At 38.8% G+C, this 21155-nt stretch overlaps 2 protein-coding genes across 3 annotated transcripts in view; one reads left to right on the top strand and one right to left on the bottom strand.

Moving 5' to 3' along the window:
• The window catches only part of LOC139939537 (uncharacterized), a 10481-nt gene extending 8117 nt beyond the window's left edge, over nucleotides 1-2364 (top strand). The window contains exon 7 of the mRNA XM_071935535.1: nucleotides 611-2364. Coding sequence (XP_071791636.1) covers nucleotides 611-806 — 196 coding nt within the window. The 3' untranslated portion in view covers nucleotides 807-2364. The remainder of the gene's footprint in view (nucleotides 1-610) is intronic.
• Nucleotides 2280-21155, bottom strand: LOC139939536 (uncharacterized). Of its 2 annotated transcripts, none has more exons than XM_071935533.1 (11): nucleotides 21098-21155; nucleotides 17806-18031; nucleotides 16107-16240; nucleotides 15163-15360; nucleotides 13868-14024; nucleotides 12875-12949; nucleotides 11364-11578; nucleotides 9253-9455; nucleotides 7506-7684; nucleotides 6404-6667; nucleotides 2280-5978 (listed from the first exon to the last, which is right to left on the bottom strand). In XM_071935533.1, exons 2-11 carry the CDS (start codon nucleotides 17924-17926, stop codon nucleotides 5725-5727), a joined length of 1800 nt encoding a protein of 599 aa, XP_071791634.1. In that variant the 5' UTR covers nucleotides 17927-18031; nucleotides 21098-21155; the 3' UTR covers nucleotides 2280-5724. The 2 variants fall into 2 exon arrangements, with proteins under 2 accessions (XP_071791634.1, XP_071791635.1); XM_071935534.1 differs by having other exon boundaries at nucleotides 17806-17915; nucleotides 21098-21142.

Raw genomic sequence — 21155 nt, 5'->3', positions numbered from 1 at the left:
GCAGCTAGAGCTGAATTGCGAAGGACGCGGCTACAACGTGCTTGAGAAGCAGGCATGCAAGGGCGCATTCAGCTGCCAGCCACATCAACCCATTATGACCACGGAGCACATCCAAGATCGAAAGTGTTTGATTTTTTTCCTGAGGGAGGAAAACCGGATAGTCTGGAAAACCCTCGTGGCACAGCAGAGAACCTTGGTGAGAGGCGAGCGCTTTACGCACAAGCCAACCGACCACCCAAAATGGCATATCACGCTTTTTACAATCGAAGGGCTTCTCAAAGCGTTCCAACATCATTACCCCTAGTCACTTGGCCATTTAAATGATTCCTTAAACCATCTCAGCTCCCTTGGGATGAACAGCCTGTGCAACATGCGCTACTAAGCTGAATCAATCACAAGAACCATCTCTGACCTCACAGGTAGCCATTTACCCCTGGGTGGAGAGAAGCAATTATATTTAACACATGTGTCTTGCTCAGGGACACAAGTGACACAACCGGGACTCAAACCAAGACTATGCTGAACACAAACACCAGAATTGGTGCTCTTATCAGATCAGCCACGATACCCATGTTAATATTTTCCAATGGCCCTCTTGTTTGCCTTGCAGAGCGGATGCCGAGGCTAAAGCAATCTTCAATCAGTATGAGACAGAAGCTCAGACCTACGTGCAGATCATAGACGAACAAGGACTTACAACTGAGGGTTTTTTGGCTTACATGGGTGTTCGTACCATTGGCCTCGCTAAAAACCCTGTCTACGCTGGTGTGGATGCGCCTGCTAAGACCTCGTACACTACCCCTTAGGTTGCCTTTATTTTATAGGAATACCATGACGACCTCATCATGGGCTCCTTAGTTTGCAAGTACTAAATTGTGTTCTGATTGACTGTGCCTGTTTGCATGGCAGTGCTTACCAGCCTAGTAGCCATTTTGAGAAAGAAACCATTTTGAGAATAGGTGGACAATATAGACCGTATCGAGCAATGATGTAACTCTTCAAATACCTGTACCACAACATGGCATCTGTGACCTGTCATCTGTGACCTGTTACATTAGTGCCCTGGTCATTGGGAGTATACATGTACATGTACCTTTAACCTTTCTCAGCTCCCTTGGGCGTGTACATGTACATGTACATGTACAACCTGTTATGGGCCCCAAAGACTTTTTCATACACAATATCAACCTCTACCATCTCAGATACCCATATACCCCAGGTGAAGAGAAGCAATTATAGTAAAGGATCTTGCTCAAGGACACAAGTGCTGATGACTTAACCATCAGAACTTGAATTCAATGCTCTTAACCACTCGGCCACGACACCCTACTTGCTTGACTTGCTTTCTTTAAAAGTCGCCTCTTGTGGCAAACTTTTGGCGGTATTGAGAATTCCCACTGGCAGGCAGGAAAAAAAACAAGGATTTGAAGGTTGGGAAACAAAATAGTGGGGCGTCAGGTTTTTTTTTTTTAAATGTGTTTGAGAAAATAATGTCTTTGAGGTTGCAACAAAGAATTGACTAGAGTGGGATTCGAACCAACGACCTCCGGATTAACGTGCCGGCGCTCTGCCAACTGAGCTATCTAGCCCTATATTGGCGGGGTCCCTATTTTGTCAATATCTTTGTTCGGGGGTGCCGAAAATAAAAAGAATAATAAGAAAATAATGTCGTGTCTTTTCATGACTTGAATCCTCAGCGTCTTTGTTGTAATGCCTTAGAATATTATTTCTATTGTATATTAATATATTGGTAATTTTGTATTATTTTTCTACTCTTTTCAGTAAAAATTTGTTACCGAGTGAAATCATGGTTTAAGTAAATTGTCAAGATTTTCAGGAATAGTTACCGTAAATTTATATGTTGAAGTTGTGTACTGTAATATGTTTTGTATATATTTCCCTTCACAGCAATACTAACCCCTTTAAAGGAACCCGTTGCCTTGGATCGGTCGAGTAACAGTTTGTTATAAAATGCATATGATTAGAAAGATATTTTAAAAGTAGAATATAATGATCCACACGAGTATCACTCGAAATTGCGTGGTTTTCCTTTTACCTCGTTGACAAACACGGTCGGCCATTTATGAGAGTCAAAATTTTGACTCCCATAAATGGCCGACCGTGTTAATTCGCAAAGTAAAAGGAACACCACGCAATTTCGAGGCAAATGTGTGTGGATCATTGTATTCTACTTTTAAAACATCTTTCTAACCATATGCATTTTATAACAAACAATTTCAAACACTCTTTGAAGACAAACTCGACCGATCCAAGGCAACGTGTTCCATTCTTCATCAAATGATTGGTGTTCTTCTGAAAATGATTTCAATAGTTACAATAAACCCCAGAGTCTTATGTACAGTTTTTAATGGCAGAGTTTTGTATGTTATATTTTTTTAATCTGGAATTTATTCTATCAGTACAAATTTTTCAGACCATTTACAACAAACGAGTAAAGCTGATTTGAAAAGGCCTGTTACAACACGATTACCTGTTAAACATGTTTTTAAAAAATGCAGACAACATTGGTAATTGTAAAAGACCACTGTCTGCGTGACATAAAAACATTCAAGACAGTTAAAGCTCAACCAGTCACGAGTCATGAGAAAATAGTGAGGAAACAAAAACCATTATGGTCGTTTTTTCAGACTTGCAAGAGCAATTGGTATACTTGTTTGTCAGAATACATGTATATAGGATTCCGGGCAATATTATTTCAAGGGATGTTTTCCCCTCATTACTTAATTCTACCCAAGTTATATGAACATTTATACCTTCAATCTTACCAGGTTGAGCACATCTTTTAAAAGAAAATTAAACTTAACAAACAAATACCACTAAGTATTATGAAGTCATGAACAATTTTAATAACTTGGTATCATATCATGGTTTAATATGGGTTTACAAAAGTAAAAAAGTATAGCAGAATTAGATATAAAATATATGTATATTAATCATCTAGCTAAACATATAGACCATGTAACCTTTATAAAAACCTGTTAATGAAACAAGAGTGACCTTGTACATTCCAGAGCCTTTCTGGCAGGCAAGGTACTACACTAGTCATATGGGAAAGTTCACATTTTTGTGTAATAATTCCAACATAAATTCAAGAGTTATAAAACGAGACATGATATTCTTCCCAGTTAAGTCCGATTTAAAATCTGAAGATTTGTAAAAGTTAAATCACCTTTGTCACATGTAGTTGTGTGCTTTCAGATGCTTGATTTCAATACCTCAAAATCTAATTCGGAGGTCTCGAAACCAAATTTGTGTAATACTCAATACCAAGTAAGGCTTTATGCTAATAAGTATAAAACATTGTGAGAAACGGCTCCCTCTGAAGTGACGTAGTTTTCAAGAAAGAAGTAATTTTCCACGAATTTGATTTCAAGACCTCAAGTTTAGAATTTGAGGTCTTGAAATCAAGCATCTGAAAGCACACAACTTCGTGTGACAAGGGTGTTTTTTCCTTTCATAGTTATCTCGCAACTCCGACGACCAATCAAGCTCAAATTTTCACAGGTTTGTTATTTTATGTCGATGTTGAGATACATCAAGTGAGAAGACTAGTCTTTGACAATTACCAATAGTGTCCAATGTCTTTAAAGCCAACACCATGTGAACATGTAGGTCAGCCCTTGATAAAATGTTCCTACTTTTTTTCCAGTGGCCAAATATCATGCCTGAGCAGCTGAACAGGTTTTGAGGTGTGCCCTTTTCTTCATATACAAAAGTTGATACAAATCAGACACTGCAATCGCAATACAAATCTTGCCAGCAGAAAGTCCATGGTTTGTGGCCCTTTTGTAAATAGTAATAATAATAATGAACACTTCTAGTGTGCCAAGTCTGTCGATGATTACACTCCTGGCGCAAAAAAAAGGGACTCTGCTACATATACACAGACAGCCAAAGTTCAAAAGCTATGGTTCCTGAAATAGATATGTTTTGAGATGAGTTTTGGATTGAAACCAAGTACATGTATCTGCTTGTCTGAGTTGGAAGTGCGATGTCAAAGGTTACATGGTCTAAACCTCAATGTGAAAGTCAATTATGTTATCTTTTCACATACCAATCCCTTTCTCAAAATTTAACACATTTAATGTTTTTCTCATTATTTCCTATTTTGGTAACTCCATTTTAACATACTTCTAGAAATCTTACAAGTACTTTGTTTTATGTTTTGTACAAATTTACAACAAGTTTTGAAATAAATATTACAGTGTCACAATAATAAAAACAACTTGTCACTTATTTTTATTTTTTAAAGTAATTTAGAACGGCAGGGAAATATTGCAAACCTAGCCGATGTCTCCACTTGTGATTTGTACATTTCCACCTTAAAAACAAACTCAATTAGCTGGACATGGATAAGGTTTTGTGAAATGCAACCAATGTACCAAACATGATGGTGCATGCTGAAGTAAATACTATTTACATTTATATACATAAATTGCACTGCTCTATATACACTGTACAACTTCCACACGAATTCTTCAACTCTGGACAATGGAGTTTATAGATCAGTTATTTTTGCATTTGGATAAAGAATGTAACTACTTTTTTGGGGGAAATTACTTTGGTGGGATTCAAACCCACACGAACTTTGCATTAAGCCTGGCCGCCTAGTGTCAAAGTTGCGATTATTAATTGCAATCTAGCTGCCGGGCCACCTCGGTAGTCTAGTTGGTAAGACACTGCTCTAGAATTGCAAGGGTCGTGGGTTCGAATCCCAGCCGAGTAACATGCCTGTGATATTTTTTTCACGGGACTCTGGAAAGTACTGAGTATGCAGTGCTAACACACATCAGTGTATGGGTATAAAAAAAAATAATAATATTAATTGCAAGTTAGTCACGTCACCTCTTAGCCCATTCTATTGACCCATTTCACCCGAGATCATCATCAGAATAATCTTGGATGCGCCATTTTGGTGGTCAATGTCAGCGTGTGTTATTCATTGAAGTGCGCAATTTTAGGTGACGCGGCGTTTACACGTAAGCCTATTGACCAACAACATGGTGAGCGTGGCATCAGTGGCCGCGTGTGACGCGCGTGCAAGGGGTCAATACACATTTCTCACAAAGATCTAAGATTGATCGTAACTGTAAATCAACCGTAGTTGCTTAGTAGAGTGTGATGTCGCAATACAAATCACTACAGTGATACTAAAAAATTTTCTTGCAATGAATTTTATTCCCCTCAAAGGCCATCCAATACACGCACGCTTGTATTACGCCTGCAACCGTGGACCTCCTATTGTCCTCTTTTGTTATACCTACTCACCTGTACCCATTAAACCCAGTCACTACTGAGGTCATCCTATGCACCTGTACCCATAACACCCATCTCCCTCTGAGCCGCCCATCTTATACACCTGTACCCATTTACACCCATCAACTCCAAGGCAATCCAACACACCTGTACCCATTTACACCCATCAACTCCAAGGCAATCCAACACACCTGTACCCATTTACACCCATCAACTCCAAGGCAATCCAACACACCTGTACCCATTTACACCCATCAACTCCAAGGCAATCCAACACACCTGTACCCATTTACACCCATCAACTCCAAGGCAATCCAACACACCTGTACCCATTACACCCATCCCCTCTGAGCCAAACCTATACACCTGTACCCATTTACACCCATCAACTCCAAGGCAATCCAACACACCTGTACCCAATTACACCCATCACCTCTGATGTCTATCCTATGTGATGGTGTAATTTTTCATGAGCTGCAAGTACTCTTCGAAGCTTACACCCATGACCAGCATCTCATGCTGTCCTAACATTCTTAGCCAATGTAACGATGCTTTGTGTTGGTCGGTAACCACACCCATTCTCTCATACATCAGAGCCAGACCTCGGCTGTTTGCTGCTTCCATCTTGGCACGTGCTTCTGCCTCGCCCATCGACAGGATTAAGTCAGCCGCAGCTGAACCATTAGTCAGGACCTCCACAGCTGATTATAAAAAATATAAAATATCTTAACCTTTATAAAGATGTCTCGATAAAATTATCAAGAACCAGGCCTCATTGGGATTAAACCACTAGTTGAAAACCTCTTCACCACACATTGATTCCCTTATTTATAACGAATGTTCATTTTTTTCATATATATACACTAATGTATGTTAGCACTGTATACTCAGTACTTTCCCAAGCTCTGTGAAAACAGTGCCAGGCCTTTTACTTGGGTGGGATTCGAACCCAGGACCTTTGCAATTCTAGAGCAGTGTCATACCAACTAAAAATGAAAAAAAAATGTAAGTCGACCCTTGAGGTTTATGACCCTTGAGGTCTGTGATTGAGTTGAGCCACCAATGAACAATAAATATGAAAGTAGGCCTCAATGTTAACTAATAACTTCCCTGTTTTACTCCTTACCTTTGTTTGAAATTAAGGCCGTTGCTTTCTCAATATCTTTCCTGGTCAGCAGTTCAGCTTGGATGTACCTTTCCATCTCAGCCTGTTCGCTCATCAGTTGCACTTCAAGATTATTATTGACGATGACGTCGGGTAGATTGATGGTAAGAAGTTGAAAATACGGAATATCTACATGATAACCCTGGTTGCAACTGACAGTGGAGTTACTACAGAGATGACATGTATTGTCCAGTAAGCATTTCTCTTTGTTAGAACAGCAATTACCTAGTGAGAAAGAAAAACAAAATGTTTAGTTCAGATGAATTATCGTGAGATTACAGGTTTTGAACCAAACTGAAATCCTTTCATAAAGAAGCGATTTTTTCCCCCAAAATCTTCAGGATTCATTTTGATTTTGTTCAAATCAGATACATTGTGTGTATATTCTTTTTCCATTTCCATTTCACTGGTTAACAATAAATATAGGTATACAAATTAATCATAATAATAAAAATCACAAGTGTTTTGTATACAGTGCCGTCTCAAAGAGCTTCCAACATTATAACCCCTGGTCACTGGGCCATTTTCTTCATTCCTTTAAACATCTCAGTTCCCTGGGGAGTATGTAAAAAGGATTACCTATAACATGTATAAGGGGAATGGAGGCAAGCACCAATAAGTACAGGGGTGGATTTCACAAAGTTAGTCCTAACTTAGGACAATTCCTAGGCAATGCTAAGAGATAGGACCAGTCCTAAGTTAGTACCAGTAACTCATCCTAACATAGGACCAGTCCTATCTCTTAGCATTGCCTAGGACTAGTCCTAAGTTAGGACTACCTTTGTGAAATCAACCCCAGGTCCTTTTGTTGGGGAATCCTTATATTTAGGACAAGTGACTATGGTCCAAAACGCAAATTAAAATAGTTCGTTTAGGTGTTACGACTTTTAAACTTAACAAAATTATTGAATATAACTTAACAAAATTATTGAGTATAATGACTGATCTTTTTTTATTTTTGTTCCAACAGCTGAGAACCCACAGTGTTTGTTACGTTTATACAAACACATGTCTAGTTATTATTGTCTTTCAACATCTTTTTAGACCTCGCATTTATTCTTACCTCCTAGCTTTGTTCTGAGTGTCTCGTGAAAGGAAACCTCGACATCCCTTCTTCTTTCTAGATACATGTCCAAGCCGGTGGATGCAGCAATATTCTTAATGGCTGCCTGAGCAACAAACTCGATAACGTCGTGATAACCTAAGTCAAATCGTTGCTCCAATAAACCCAGCTCATCCTCCCTGTGTTGTAGAAACGGAAAGATATGCCATTTTGTTAAAGGGACACGTTGCCTTGGATCGGACGAGTTGGTCTATAAAATGCCGTTTGTAACCGTTTGTTATAAAATGCATATGGTTGTAAAGACGTTTTAAAAGTAGAATACAATGATCCACACACTTTTTTACGTGGTTTTCCTTTTACTTTGCAAACTAACCAGATGGCCATTTATGGGAGTCAAAAATTTGACTCCCGTAAAAGGAGAACCAAGCAATTTCGAAAGATACTTGTGGGATCATTATATTCTACTTTTAAAATATCTTTCTAATCATATGCATTTTATAACAAACGGTTACAAACGCTTTTCAAAGACCAACTCGACCGATCCAAGGCAACATGTTCCTTCAATATGCATCTACCGGTCCGGTAGGACCCACAGCTTACCGTCTCATCTGTTTCTTGCTCAAAAACACAAGTGCCACCAACAGGAATCAAACCCACACCCTGCTGATCAGAACATCAGAGCCTGGGGCCTTTCTCAAACCACGGCTTGGGCTCCGGCATTAGGCTCCGCGCGCTGTGTACGCAGTTCAGCCTTTAACCTGCATTTTCAGCGCGTATTACTGACTGTACCAGCACGCGGAGCCTGAGCCAAAGCCTAAGCCGAGGTTTGAGAAAAGCCCCTGGGGTCGATTTCACAAAGAGTTAAGACTAGTCTTAACATAAGACTAGTCCTAGGAGATAAACAAATTGCATGGATAGTCCTAAGTTAGGACGAGTAACTGGTCCTAACTCGAGATAAGACTAGTCCTAACTCTTTGTGAAATCCACCCCTGGTGCTCTTAAAGGAACACGTTGCCTTGGATCAGACGAGTTGGTCAAAACAAAAGCGTTTGTAACCGTTTTTTATAAAATGCATATGGTTGGAAAGATGTTTTAAAAGTAGAATACAATGATTCACACAAGTTTGCCTCGAAATTGCGTGGTTTTCCTTCTACTGTGTGAACTAACATGGTCGGCCATTTATGGGAGTCAAAATGTTGACCCCCATAAATGGCCGACGTGTTAGCCGACGAGGTAAAAGGAAAACCACGCAATTTCGAGGCATGTTTGTGTGGATCATTGTGTTCTACTTTTACAACATCTTTCTACCCATATGCATTTTATAAAAAAACGGTTACAAACGCTTTTCAAAGACCAACTCTATCGATCCAAGGCAACGTGTTCCTTTAACTAGAAAAGGTCAGAACAATCCACAATTAAAGCCATAAAAAATGTCTTAAACTAAAAAATAATCACAATAAGTGCTTCGATATGACTGTAGATAAAGCATTTTCGATGAACACAAATTGTTAATGTTAATTCATGTTATCATAGTATGAAAAAGAAAGATAAGAAAATAGATTTAGCTGTTGCAAACTGCTTACCAACCAAAATGACACTACGGTACAAATAAACAAATTACTTACTGGCCTGACGCTTGGCCCTGAGCAGAGTCTTTCTTGAAGGCTAAATGCCAACACAACAAACATGAACAGGTAACCAGGAAAATAAAAAAACAGGAAAACGAAAAGTCAAAATAATCGCCTACCTTATAAAGTACTGGAAACTGCATGAGAAACTGATGGCCAATCCAGACGTTGTAGTGACGGCAACGTTCTCAAGAAGGATGTTTGTAGCCCACGATGGATACTTCTTGAAGGTATAATCCGGTCCAAGGGCGTGCCTTCCTGACTCAAACGCAGACTCACTGAAAAAGATCCTGCCTGTTGATCTTTGCTCCCTCAGACCGAGCTAGAGTCATAATAATAATTGACATAATAAAGTAAAACTATATAATAATGATGATAATAACAATACAATACTTTTATATGCCGCATAATGCAGGTACCTCTACTGCGCAACACAAAACATAAAACAATGCGAAAAAACAATTGACTTAAAGCAATTGTTACAAAAGATATATTCAAACAAATGAGTCTTCAAAAGTGCACAGTATTACTTAAATGGTGAGCACAACATTGGCGAAAGTACAACAAATAACTGTTGACAGATTTGCACATAACCTACATGGTTACCTAAATGGTATATTAAAGGCAGTGGACGCTATTGGTAGTTACTCAAAATAACTGTTAGCATAAAACCTTACTTGGTCACAAGTAATGGGAAGAGGTTGATAGTATACAACATTGTGAGAAACAGCTCCCTCCGAAGTGACGTGGTTTTCGAGAAAGAAGTATAGAATTTGAGGTCTCGAAATCAAGCATCTGAAAGTAGCACCTTTAAACCCTTATAAGGTGCTAAATAATTGGGTCTCAGAATTCATCACTGCAATAACCTCTCTTTCTGAAAGTTTGTATATACTTAGCGCCTTGAGAACCTTGTTGGTAGATATGTGCGCTATATAAGACTTTGACATTTATATATATTTAAAAAGTCTTCAAAACTACCCCCACCAAAATACAAAACCAAAACCTGGACCAGTCATCCAGCTACGCAAAACAATTAATCAAAATAAGACACAATAAAGGGAAAAACAAAATTCAACTATCATTAATCAAAGTTTACATTTATAAATAATGTATGTTTCTTTGGCGGATAATATAATGTTCACAAAAAATGCACATAAAAACAATAAAAGATACATCGCAAGCAATTTAAATACAGGAAGGAAACAGAAATAGTTGGAGCCGAAGGATTGGCTAAAAGAAACAAAGTTCCTGTCTAGAGACTCTCCTCTCCAGCTTAAAGAACAAAATAAAATATTATATCAAATAATTTACAAGTAATACGTCTATTTTTGTAAGTCTCATTCTTTTTGGTTAAGTGCTGGTTGATTGTTTGTTGTTTTGATTGTTTGTAATACTTGCTCATTATCTATTGTGAGTTTTAACTGTTTAACCTTTAGCTCTTTTTAAGGAAATTTTTATACTGTACATGTTCTAGTGCATATCGGTTGTCATACTGTTCATTTCTTTGTAATGTTTTTATGAAATAAACCAATAAATATATATAATATATATATATATATAATGAATTGGGAGTAGGGGTACTGGGGGCCTTAAGAACCTCGGAGTTAACCGAATTGATGTATGTCTCTAGAGACACATCTCGGTTCTTAGGGGGTACCCAAGTACTCTTTTCCTTGAAGCGGTTGCGGGGAATGGGTTGGGTCTCAACAGATGACTCGTCATTCATGGAGGGCTCTACATGAAAGTATTCACGTAGGCGTAACCTACGATTGAATTGTGCCATGTCCTGTTGGAAAAGAAGTTGGTTAGGTTCTCTGGGTGTGGGGCAAAACTTAAGACCCCTTGAGAGGAGTTTAACCTGTGGGTCAGTAAGGACCATGTCAGACAGGTTAACTACAGTATTGGTCTCTGGCGACCTATATATATATATACACACAAGATCACCTATTAGGAAGCACAATGATAAAAAGCATATTGAGTGTATAGTAATTAAAACAATCAAACAGTTCCTAGAAACCAAAGGTATACGTTCCCTTATTTCAATGCAAAATAAGGATTACACAAATGACAAAGTGCAGACACTGGTCTAAAAAGATAACCATTTATAAATAGGTTATTTATAAATAGGCCTTTTTCAAATCAGTTTTGCTCGTTCATTGTAAATGGTCTCCAAAATTAATACAGACAAAGGTTTCAGAAATAAAATATAACAATCAAGAGAAAAACCAACCTCATAGTATTCCAGATAGGAGAATGACAACGGCAGCAAGACGATGATTAATACAGCAAAGATAGCGATGAGAATGCTGAATAGAATGATGAGAAGATGTCTGGAGCTGATCTCAGTCACCCTCTTATGGACGATATCAACCCACGAAGACTGAGTCTGTTCCTGACTCTCCATCTCGGGCAGCTCCCAGTTCGGCTGATTGGGCATCTCATAGCCTGGAGGATAAGGCAAAGTAGAGGTAGGGTGTTATTAAAGAGGAAGGTGAACGTTTGGTAATCACTTAGTCTTATAATTCATCAGGTCGAGTGTTCTCGGCTTAACGAGCAGGGCCCAATTTTATAAAGCCTGTAAGCACACAAATTTGCTTAGCATGAAATTTCTTCCTTGATAAAAACAAGACTACCGACTAAATTTTAATTTGTTGCATATTGCTTGTTACTGGCATTCAGCTGTTGTTTGCCTATCCTGAAAATCACGTGGAAATTTGGTTGGTAATCCTGTTTTTACTAAGGAAGAAATTTCATGCTAAGCAAATTTTTGTGCTAACAGGCTTTATTCAATTGGGCCCTGTTGTTTTGGGAGTAAAATACTGATGCAGTGAACGAATAAATGCATCCACGCTGCCTAAAATGTGCACTGCAACAAAAAAGGGAAACCGACTGTGCAAAATGGTACAACCAAAATTCTGGTAAGGTGAAATGGGTCAATAAGTCACACATGATGAAAGTTGCCTTGGCTGATAGATCCTCGTAGGAAGAGCTAAGTACCTTTGTAACTGTGATAGGGAAACTAAGTTAGTGCATTCTGCTCTACCAGCCAGGGCCCAATTTCATAGAGCTGCTTAAGCAAAAAATTTTGCTTAAGCAAAAAATTAATTGCTTAGTAAAATCAGATTGTCGGCCAAGACTCCACTCAATTGTAATGCAAAGTAAACAACAGCTTATTACTAGTCATAAGCAATGTATATGGCAGCAAATTTTGGCCAGTAACATGTGTAAAACAAGCAAGCTATTTTCGTGCTTAAGCGATTTTTTGCTTAAGCAGCTCTATGAAATTGGCCCCTGGCTCCAAGTGGATTATACACATGCCTACATCCTTACGGACTGGGAAGGGGGTAACTCTGTTTCAGCCCATGGTGTAGTAGGTGGCAACGTACCACTGGGCTCAATTTCATACAGCTGCTAAGCACAAAAATTTGCTAAGCATGAAATTGTTGCCTTCATAAAAACAGGTTTTCCAACCAAATTTCCATGTGGTTTTCAGGATAAGCCAACAACAGCTGAATACCAGTAACAGGCAATATCCATCCAATGGAAATTTTGTTGGTAATACTGTTTTTATCAAGGAAGAAAATTTCATGCTAAGCAAATTTTAGTGCTTAGCAGCTCTATGAAATTGGGCCCTGGTGGCAGTTGATTTGGGTCGACAGCCCAAATCAATTAAGTGTAGCCAAAAAAATATTTTACAAAACTAAGGCAAGGCAAGGGGTTACTACATTTATGTATACATACGCTGATCTCTGAAGTCGGTTTGGCTGGGAACGATTAAACTGGTCTCCATAATTTCTGATGAGCTAGGTGATTTACCTTGAAACAGAGAAGACAACAGTTTAGATACAATAATAATACATAGTTCTTATATATCGCTTTATCTTCAAGTACGCACTCATCCTCCAATCAGATTGGCAGAATGGAGTGGTGATAAAAACCTATATTGCACGGCTAATATCACTACCATGCGTCTTGTGTGTTCTATGTCACGCGCCAAGTTTGCTTGAAGATAAATACGTTATCACACGCGCGCTCGTGTAAATACGGAAAATATAGTGCCTCTGAGTCCCATATCCAACTCAGCCTTCGGCCTCATTGGATATGGGACGCAGACGCGCTATATTTTTCCGTATTCCACTCGCGCTTGTGTGATAACTTATATTATCACACCTGATGGGCGTCTCTTATTTCCCTGCAAGGTATGCGGAGCTACATTTTCGAAGTATGAGACCTTTTTCCTTTACACAAAATTTTTAAATGATCCTCAGGAGCAAAATACCAGACACATGGCACCCGACTTAACAGACATCGACACTAGCTGCAAATGGACTGACCTCACACAACATAAATTTCATGGAGCTACCGTTGTCCCAAAACACAATTTTAAGTGCTACACCAAGTCAAGCTATATAAATTATAGTCACATCAATAAGGCTACACCCAACACATGTTTACAGACTACCCTAAGCACAGAAAAATCTGGCTTACCAAAAACAAGTTACCAGCCAGCTATCCACAGAACAGGGTGGCACAAAGTACCCTTACTGCTTAATAGACATCTTGATTTTATTCCATTCCAACTCATTGTAATCAAACTGAGGATGGACGAAAAAATAGTCTGGTGCCATGCACAATGAACTTTAGCATTCATTACTGTTATTGGAAACAGGGAACATGACCAAGATGGTGACAGCGTGATAAAGGTCTATTGACCTTCAACCTTGGATTACTAACCTGCCATCTCGGACATCTCAATCTCTTCATCTGCTCTGTCTGTACGACGCCTCACTGATCTCGACGCTTGATCCTCTAGCTCCGTATCCAAGGGATTAACCACGACATGAGTCTCCACTGATTCATCTTGATCCCATTCTAAATTCTCAGCATCATCCTGAAACAGAGTAAAGTGTATTGAACCAAAATTAATTCAATTTTTGGGGGGAACAAAGAAGAATTGCTTTGAATGGGATTTGAACCTGCAACCTGGATTAACGCGCTAGGCTAGATTAACTATCTAGGGCTAGATAGCACAGTTGGTAGAGCACCGTTTTGTTAATATGGAAGTCGCAAGTTACATGTATGATCTTGTGCTACATGTAGTTAATTTTTGTTCACCCAAATAATGTTCACCAACTGTGCTAACCAGCCTTAGATTGACCAAAGTCCTTTCTAGTTAATTTTTCTTTAGTCACCTCAAAACTTCATAAGATGTACCCAGTCAGCTTCCCTTGTAGTCTACTACTTGGTATTTGTCACATTCCCTTGCCAGGCCTCTTCCAGGGTTGTATTGTTAAACTCTGCGTTATCCCTGGCTACACAAATACACTTCGCTTAAGCAAATTTTTCTGCTATAGTTAGCACAAAAATTTGTTCACCGTCAAGTAATGCTATGAAATTGGCCCCTACTCAGCAGAAGTTTGCTCAGCGATATTTTGTGCTTAAAGGCAGTGGACACTATTGGTAATTACTCAAAATAATTTTTAGCATAAAAACTTACTTGGTAACAAGCAATGGAGAGCTGTTGATAGTAAAAAACATTGTGAGAAACGGCTCCCTCTGAAGTAATGTAATTTTCAAGAAAGAGGTAATTTCTCACTCAAATATCAAAGGCTTAATGCTAAAGCCTTTTATAAGGCATCTGAAAGCACACAAATTTGTGCCACAAGGATGTTTTTTCTTTCATTATTCAATTGCAACTTTGATGAAAAATTGAGTCAAGATTTTCACAGATCTGTTGTTTTATGCATTCGATGGGATACACCAAGTGAGAATACTGGTCTTTGACAATTACCAAACTTGTACATCAGCCGATTTAACGAAACGCTAGGATTAATCCTATCTCGAGCTAGGACAGTAACCTGCCAAACTTAGGATGGGTTCAATGCGTCCTCACATCTTTGGATGAGGGACTTAACTCTTAGTAAGTCCTAGGGTTAATCCTAAGTAAGAGATAGTTTGGGTGAAATCGATGACAGTGCTTTTCAGCAGCTATATCAAATTGGGCCCTGAAAGCTCCTATTTCGACTTACCTCTTTGTGTTTTTCTTCTTTGTGTTTTTCCACTGAGACGTCAACAGCAGATAACTTCATACAACTGTTATAGGACGGTGGATCCTTGTAGCCAGGAGGCGGTGTTGAAGGAGTTAATCTTATATCTGTCATACCTTCGTCTCTAATGCCTGGCGTAGTATCATCGTCGACACCACCGATGGAGACTGATAAGCCAGTCTAGGAATGCAATAAGAATAATATAACAGTGGTTTCTTATGATAGCGCTCATAAGACATCCGTCACTCAGTGATGCACACTGCGCTTCATACAAACATTCAGTATTTTGCAAGGTATGTGGGCAGGTGACAGGACTATGTTTGAATGGACCCTTCCCATGAAACATGCTAATCACATTCACGCATGCGTACAGACCCTGTTGATGGCAAACGCCATAGAGTTGTGCACTAAGTAGACACGCAATCGCGTCTGCATCACGCATCCATTAGCCGCGTACAAAACAGCGCGATGTTCCCTCATTTTGCCAACCAAACTGTTAGTGCGCATGCGCTATGTGCAATTTACATGTTTCATGGGAAAGGTCTATTATGAGACCTACACCTTTAAGGCAGTGGACACTATTGGTAATTACTCAAAATAATTATCAGCATAAAACCTTTCTTGGCAACGGGTAATGGGTAGAGGTTGATAGTAAAAAACATTGTGAGAAATGGCTCCCTCTGAAGTGCCATAGTTTTCGAGAAAGAAGTAATTTTCCACGAAATTGATTTCGAGACCTCAAGTTTACAATTTGAGGTCTCGAAATCAAGCATCAGAAAGCACACAACTTTGTGACACAAGGGTGTTTTCTTCTTTCATTATATTATCACGCAAATTCATAGACCGATTGAGCTAAAATTTTCACAGGTCTCTGAACAAAACAAAATAAATTCTTGACGAGTTACACGTATTACGAGAACAATTACCTCATTTGCAGTAGTGCTTTCTGAGTGTGCGATACCATTACTAGCAGGCACAGAAGGGGGGGAGTCGTCATCATCATGGCCAGTGTCTTCTGTCAGCTCATCGGGTGCAGGGTCTGCCATGTTGCTATCCGAATCTTGAGGTTTAAGACAATCAGAGATTTGCCGGTCAACAACAGTACAGAGCCAAGGACATGTTAATTTGTGTTGATTTTTTTGGATCAGAGAGTTGGGCAGCCGATTTCCTGAATAACACTAGGGATTAATCCTATAGGATGAACAACTTGTCCTAAATTAGGGTAGGTTCAATGTGTCCTACTGTATCTTCTATGCATACGGAACTAAACTCGTCCTAAGATTAATTTCAAGTTAGGAAGAGTTTTGTGAAATCAACCGCACATACATTGTTCAAGGACAATTTTTTTAAGTGTTGTAAAAACCTACAGCAGTAAAGAAATAGGAAGCATGTACATGTATACCATTTCCTGTTAATTGTGTGAACCGTGAACTCGGAAAGCTATCTGGTTTCATGGTAAACGTGCTACCAGTGTGTCCGACAATGGAGCTAGAACTAGGGTCTGACCTCAATCTTTCTATCAGAATGTCAGACCTGGAATTTCATCTTTGAAAGGGCAAGGTCATTTATTTTATTTTTTTCATTCTGTTTACTCTCTCTCTCTTTTCATGTGTTTCCACTTAACTGCTTATGTTACACTTAAAAAAGAAAATTTATATTGCGCAATATCCACCTACAATAATAATAAGGTGCACAACGCACCTGAAATGAAGAAGACAAAAAACAAAGCAACAGAGGGACGAGGGAACAAAGGGAAACAAAAGAAAGAAACAAACTACTGAAAAGCCAATTGGAACAAATGAAATTTCAATTTGTCTTTAAAGCCATTGGACCCTTTCTGTAAACAGTGTTGTCCAAGGCCCACACTTCATGTATCACAACTTCTATATCAAATAACAAACCTGTGAAAATTTAGGCTCAATCGGTCATCGGAGTCGGGAGAAAACAACGGAAAACCCCACTCTTGTTTCCGCGCGTTTCGCCGTGTCATGACATGTGTTTAAAATAAATCTGTAATTCTCGTTAACGAGAATTTATATTGTTTTGCTGTTTTCTCAAAAAGTAAAGCATTTCATGGAATAATATTTCAAGAGAAGTCTTTCACCATTGCCTTCTGTAAACCCTGTAAGTTATTTGTAAATCTGTGAACTTTTTTTTTTTTTTCTGAACCGAAAGGGTCCAATGGCTTTAAATGTGTCCATGGTGCTACTTTCCCCCGAGTGTGAGTACTGATTCCAAAGGAATGGTCTAGCATGTGCGACAGACCTGTCCCTCTGTTAAGCCCAGTTCATACTTCATGCGAATGCGAAGCGAATTTGGCGTGAATTTGACGTCACAACCCTCCTTTCGCAGCGATATTCGCAAGTGAGTTGCTCAAGGCGCTTCATTGCAAATTTTTACGTTGCGAATTTGTGGCGTCGACATTGGTATCGCATTCGCATTCGCAGGAAGTATGAACCGGGCTTCAGTGTGCATTTAGGGCACAGAAAGTAATACTGTTCCTGTTAGTTGTGATGTTAATTTAGCCTTCGAGAAAAACTCTGCTATTGTTGAAACGTCAGGCCATCAAATGTTTTTTGTACACAAAAAGTTATCTTAAAAGATTCCTTTTTTAAATGAGTATACCTTGTTCATCCGCGAATGTATCACTCATCATGGATGTCTCCTCATTAGCCTCCTCCTCTGCGTCCTCGTCTTCCTCGCTGATCCTCGCTAGCTTGTACTTGATCCTTCGTCTGCGATCCATTGTAAGTACGGGTCATTGAACAGGTCAGAGGTCAGCGAGTGGAAAATTGTGGATTTTTTTTTTATAGATTCTTGGGGTCATGCAGTGCAGGGTTAGGATGAACAACTAAAACCACCAAACACAAGTTGTTAGAGAAGCCAAAGAAAAGTGAGTTAGAAAAAAAACAAAGATACAACGTAATACGTGGCTGGGAGATGGGAGCACGACAAATTAAGATTACATTTACAATGGATTGAAAGTAAAAGAAATAAAAGTGTTTTGCTCAGAGATATTGTGAAATATTGCGCAGGGAACGATTTCATTCAGTAGTTTTGTTTTCGCAGGGATGGATTTCACAAAGAGTTAGGACTAGTCCTATCTCGTCCTTACTTTGAACTAGTTCTTATTATAACACACCTCTTGCTGGTTCTGTGTCCTGGTTGGCTAAAACACGGTCATGTGTGATGAACTATTATAGTATTAGTGATTGCGCGAATGTGTTTGAAAATAGTGCCTGGTTACAGCGCCCTCTCTTGACCTGAACCGTGAACAGCAACTACTAAACTTCCTTTCTTTTCCAGATTTCTGTTCTTATTTTACATTCAAGACCGGGTGTGTTATAAAACACATAATTATTGACTGGCATAATTCGGTAACTAGTGTAGGTCTATTCCCGCTTGGGCCTGTGAGTGACCAGAAGACCGGCCTATTTCCCGAGGCCGAAGGAAATGTTACAACATCTCCTAGTCCTAAGTTTGGACTAGTCCTAACTATTTGTGAAATCGACCCCAGAACATTTATACTTAAAAAAAATTGTACACAGAATGCTAATTGAGTAGAATTTTTTTTTTTTTTTTGAGTAGCAACCAAGATATTTTGTCTAGCAATTTGCTCTGCTATACAATGGAAATCGTTCGCTGAATCCTCTGCAATGAAGCACAGTGAGTGTAGTGATAATCTGGGTTCTTTATTTTACACACTACACCTCAGAAAGTAGACAGGTAAAAAAACATATAATTATTCAACATTTTAATGTATTAGTGAAATAAAACATGGCAAAAAATACTGAGATGAATCAAAGACAGGCAGATATTAGGCTGTGAGTTTACTTCTGAAATAAATTTACAAAACTTTTAGTTTTGTGTTTTTGTCAATGAGCCACAAATACTTTCTTGCGATACATTGGGGCAAAGTAAAATGTAAGAAAATAATTAAGCAACTATCGTTCCTTTGGCCAAAAATAAAAGAGAAATTAATCACAGAAAAATTTAACAGCACAGAAGGGAAAATGTACAACATTCAAAATAAAAGCAGCCAGCCATTATTAAAAGGAAAATATAAATGGAAACCTAAACAATACAACTATAAATAAAAACAATCGCACACAAGTTCACGTACATTGAACAATATGATCACAGAAAACAGTGGACAATTTATGGGGCTAGATCTTGTCCAGTCTCGTGGTAAACCAGTTGCTATAATCGAGATTATGAAGGGTTACCATTAATAGGCATTAAAGGCAGTGGACACTATTGGTAATTGTCAAAGACTGGCCTTCACAGTTGGTGTATCTCAACATATGCATAAAATAACAAACCTGTGAAAGTTTGAGCTCAACCGGTCATTGAACTTGCGAGATAATAATGAAAGAAAAAAACACCTTTGTCACACGAAGTTGTATGCGTTTTAGATGGTTGATTTCGAGACCTCAAGTTCTAAATCTGAGGTCTTGAAATCAAATTTGTGGAAAGTCACTTCTTTCTCTAAAACTATGGCACTTCAGAGGGAGCCGTTGCTCACAATGTTTTATACCATCAACATCTCCCCATTACTCTTCACCAAGTAAGGTTTTATGCTAATAATTATTTTGAGCAATTACCAATATAGTGTCCACTGCCTTTAACAGGATTCAATCAAAATGGTGGATTTAAAATAAAAGTGGACTGAAAATACAAGTTGAACAAAGATTTAACAGAATGAAGAGAGTTTTTAATCATATGTATTGTTAAATGTTAGGATGTCCTCTTCTATCTATTTCTAAATTCTAGCCCACCGTGTTGGGCTGTTATATTATGGCTCTCTGTTAAAGCGTTGATCTTATTTAATAAGAGAATAAAAGGGTAGCGACGAGGTTCATGGCCGTTTAAAACCGGCAGGGTCGTGGCAGTGTGATAAAGGTCCGAGCCAAAGGCGAGGGACTTTATCGCATGGCCACAACACTGCAAGGTTTTAACGGCAGTTCAAGAACGAGTCAATACTCAAGGTTTTTAACGGCAGTTTAAGAACGAGTCACTACTCTTTTATTCCCATTCATAAATACCTTTTGGGCTAAAAGGCGTAGTAAAGTAAGAAACTCTTTAAAGCTTATCGTTTCCCAATGTCCTTGAGCTCTGTACATGGGTTGTATTTTTATTATGCGTGTAGTTAGTCTTGGACTCTTGGTGCAAGATGTTTCTTGTTTTCCTTTCACATACAGTGCAGCCATCTCACCAACAGCGCCCGCATCGCCCGTAACGAGAAACGTCTTGCACCAAGACTAGCGCGTAGTATCCGAAAACAACGGGTTATAAACAGAGCTCCAGCTGGTCATTATCAACCGTTTAAACACCCCCACGCGACGCGCTCTCCACCAATAGAGGAATAGCGAAACTGTCTGAGGTATTTATGAATACTTGATAAAAGACCATGGGATGGTGAAAGAGAGCCACAACAAACACATTCACACAAAACACACAGGACATGTCAACATTATCAGAATTCAGATTGTGATTTATTTCTACTATACTACTAGTACTACACAGTAGTTGTAATTTTTCCCTTTCCTCCCCCATGTCCCCCCAAAATAGTCCCGTTTACATGGTCATGGATTGGAAGGCCCTAGAAAAAGAAGCATTGTCCAGGCTGTAGTCCTTTTAATAATGGATCTCAGTCTTGTCTACCTCCATGGGTACATCATCTTCCTTCCCAGTAAAACACAAAATGGAAATCGGAAGTTCAACGCCCAACCAATTGCAACCAATTGGCAATTGGCTGCAATCGAATTGCAACCACAAACAGGGCTAACGTTTTAATACGAAAAAGTAGCTGGTCAGGTCAGCTGGTGTATTCTATTTCTTGTAAATTATCATTCAATCATTATTAAGCTTAACTTTCAATTAAATGTTGTGTTCATTATTTTACAAAGTTCTTTACCTTTCAAAAATGGATAGCAATCATCCCGACATTGTTGTCATCGAGAGTATCAAATAGT

Source organism: Asterias amurensis, chromosome 7 (genome assembly GCF_032118995.1).
Source record: "Asterias amurensis chromosome 7, ASM3211899v1".
NCBI lineage: Eukaryota > Metazoa > Echinodermata > Asteroidea > Forcipulatida > Asteriidae > Asterias > Asterias amurensis.
This window is presented reverse-complemented; position numbering and strand designations above follow the sequence as displayed.

Coding starts and splice junctions, on each gene's coding strand:
- LOC139939536 (XM_071935533.1), bottom strand. CDS start 17,926: ATGGATCGCAGACGAAGGATCAAGTACAAGCTAGCGAGGATCAGCGAG. Junction 14,025..15,162: donor AAGAAGAAAAACACAAAGAG/GTAAGTCGAAAT, acceptor ACTCTGTTTCAG/GATGATGCTGAGAATTTAGA. Junction 11,579..12,874: donor AACCGACTTCAGAGATCAGC/GTATGTATACAT, acceptor CTTATCCTCCAG/GCTATGAGATGCCCAATCAG.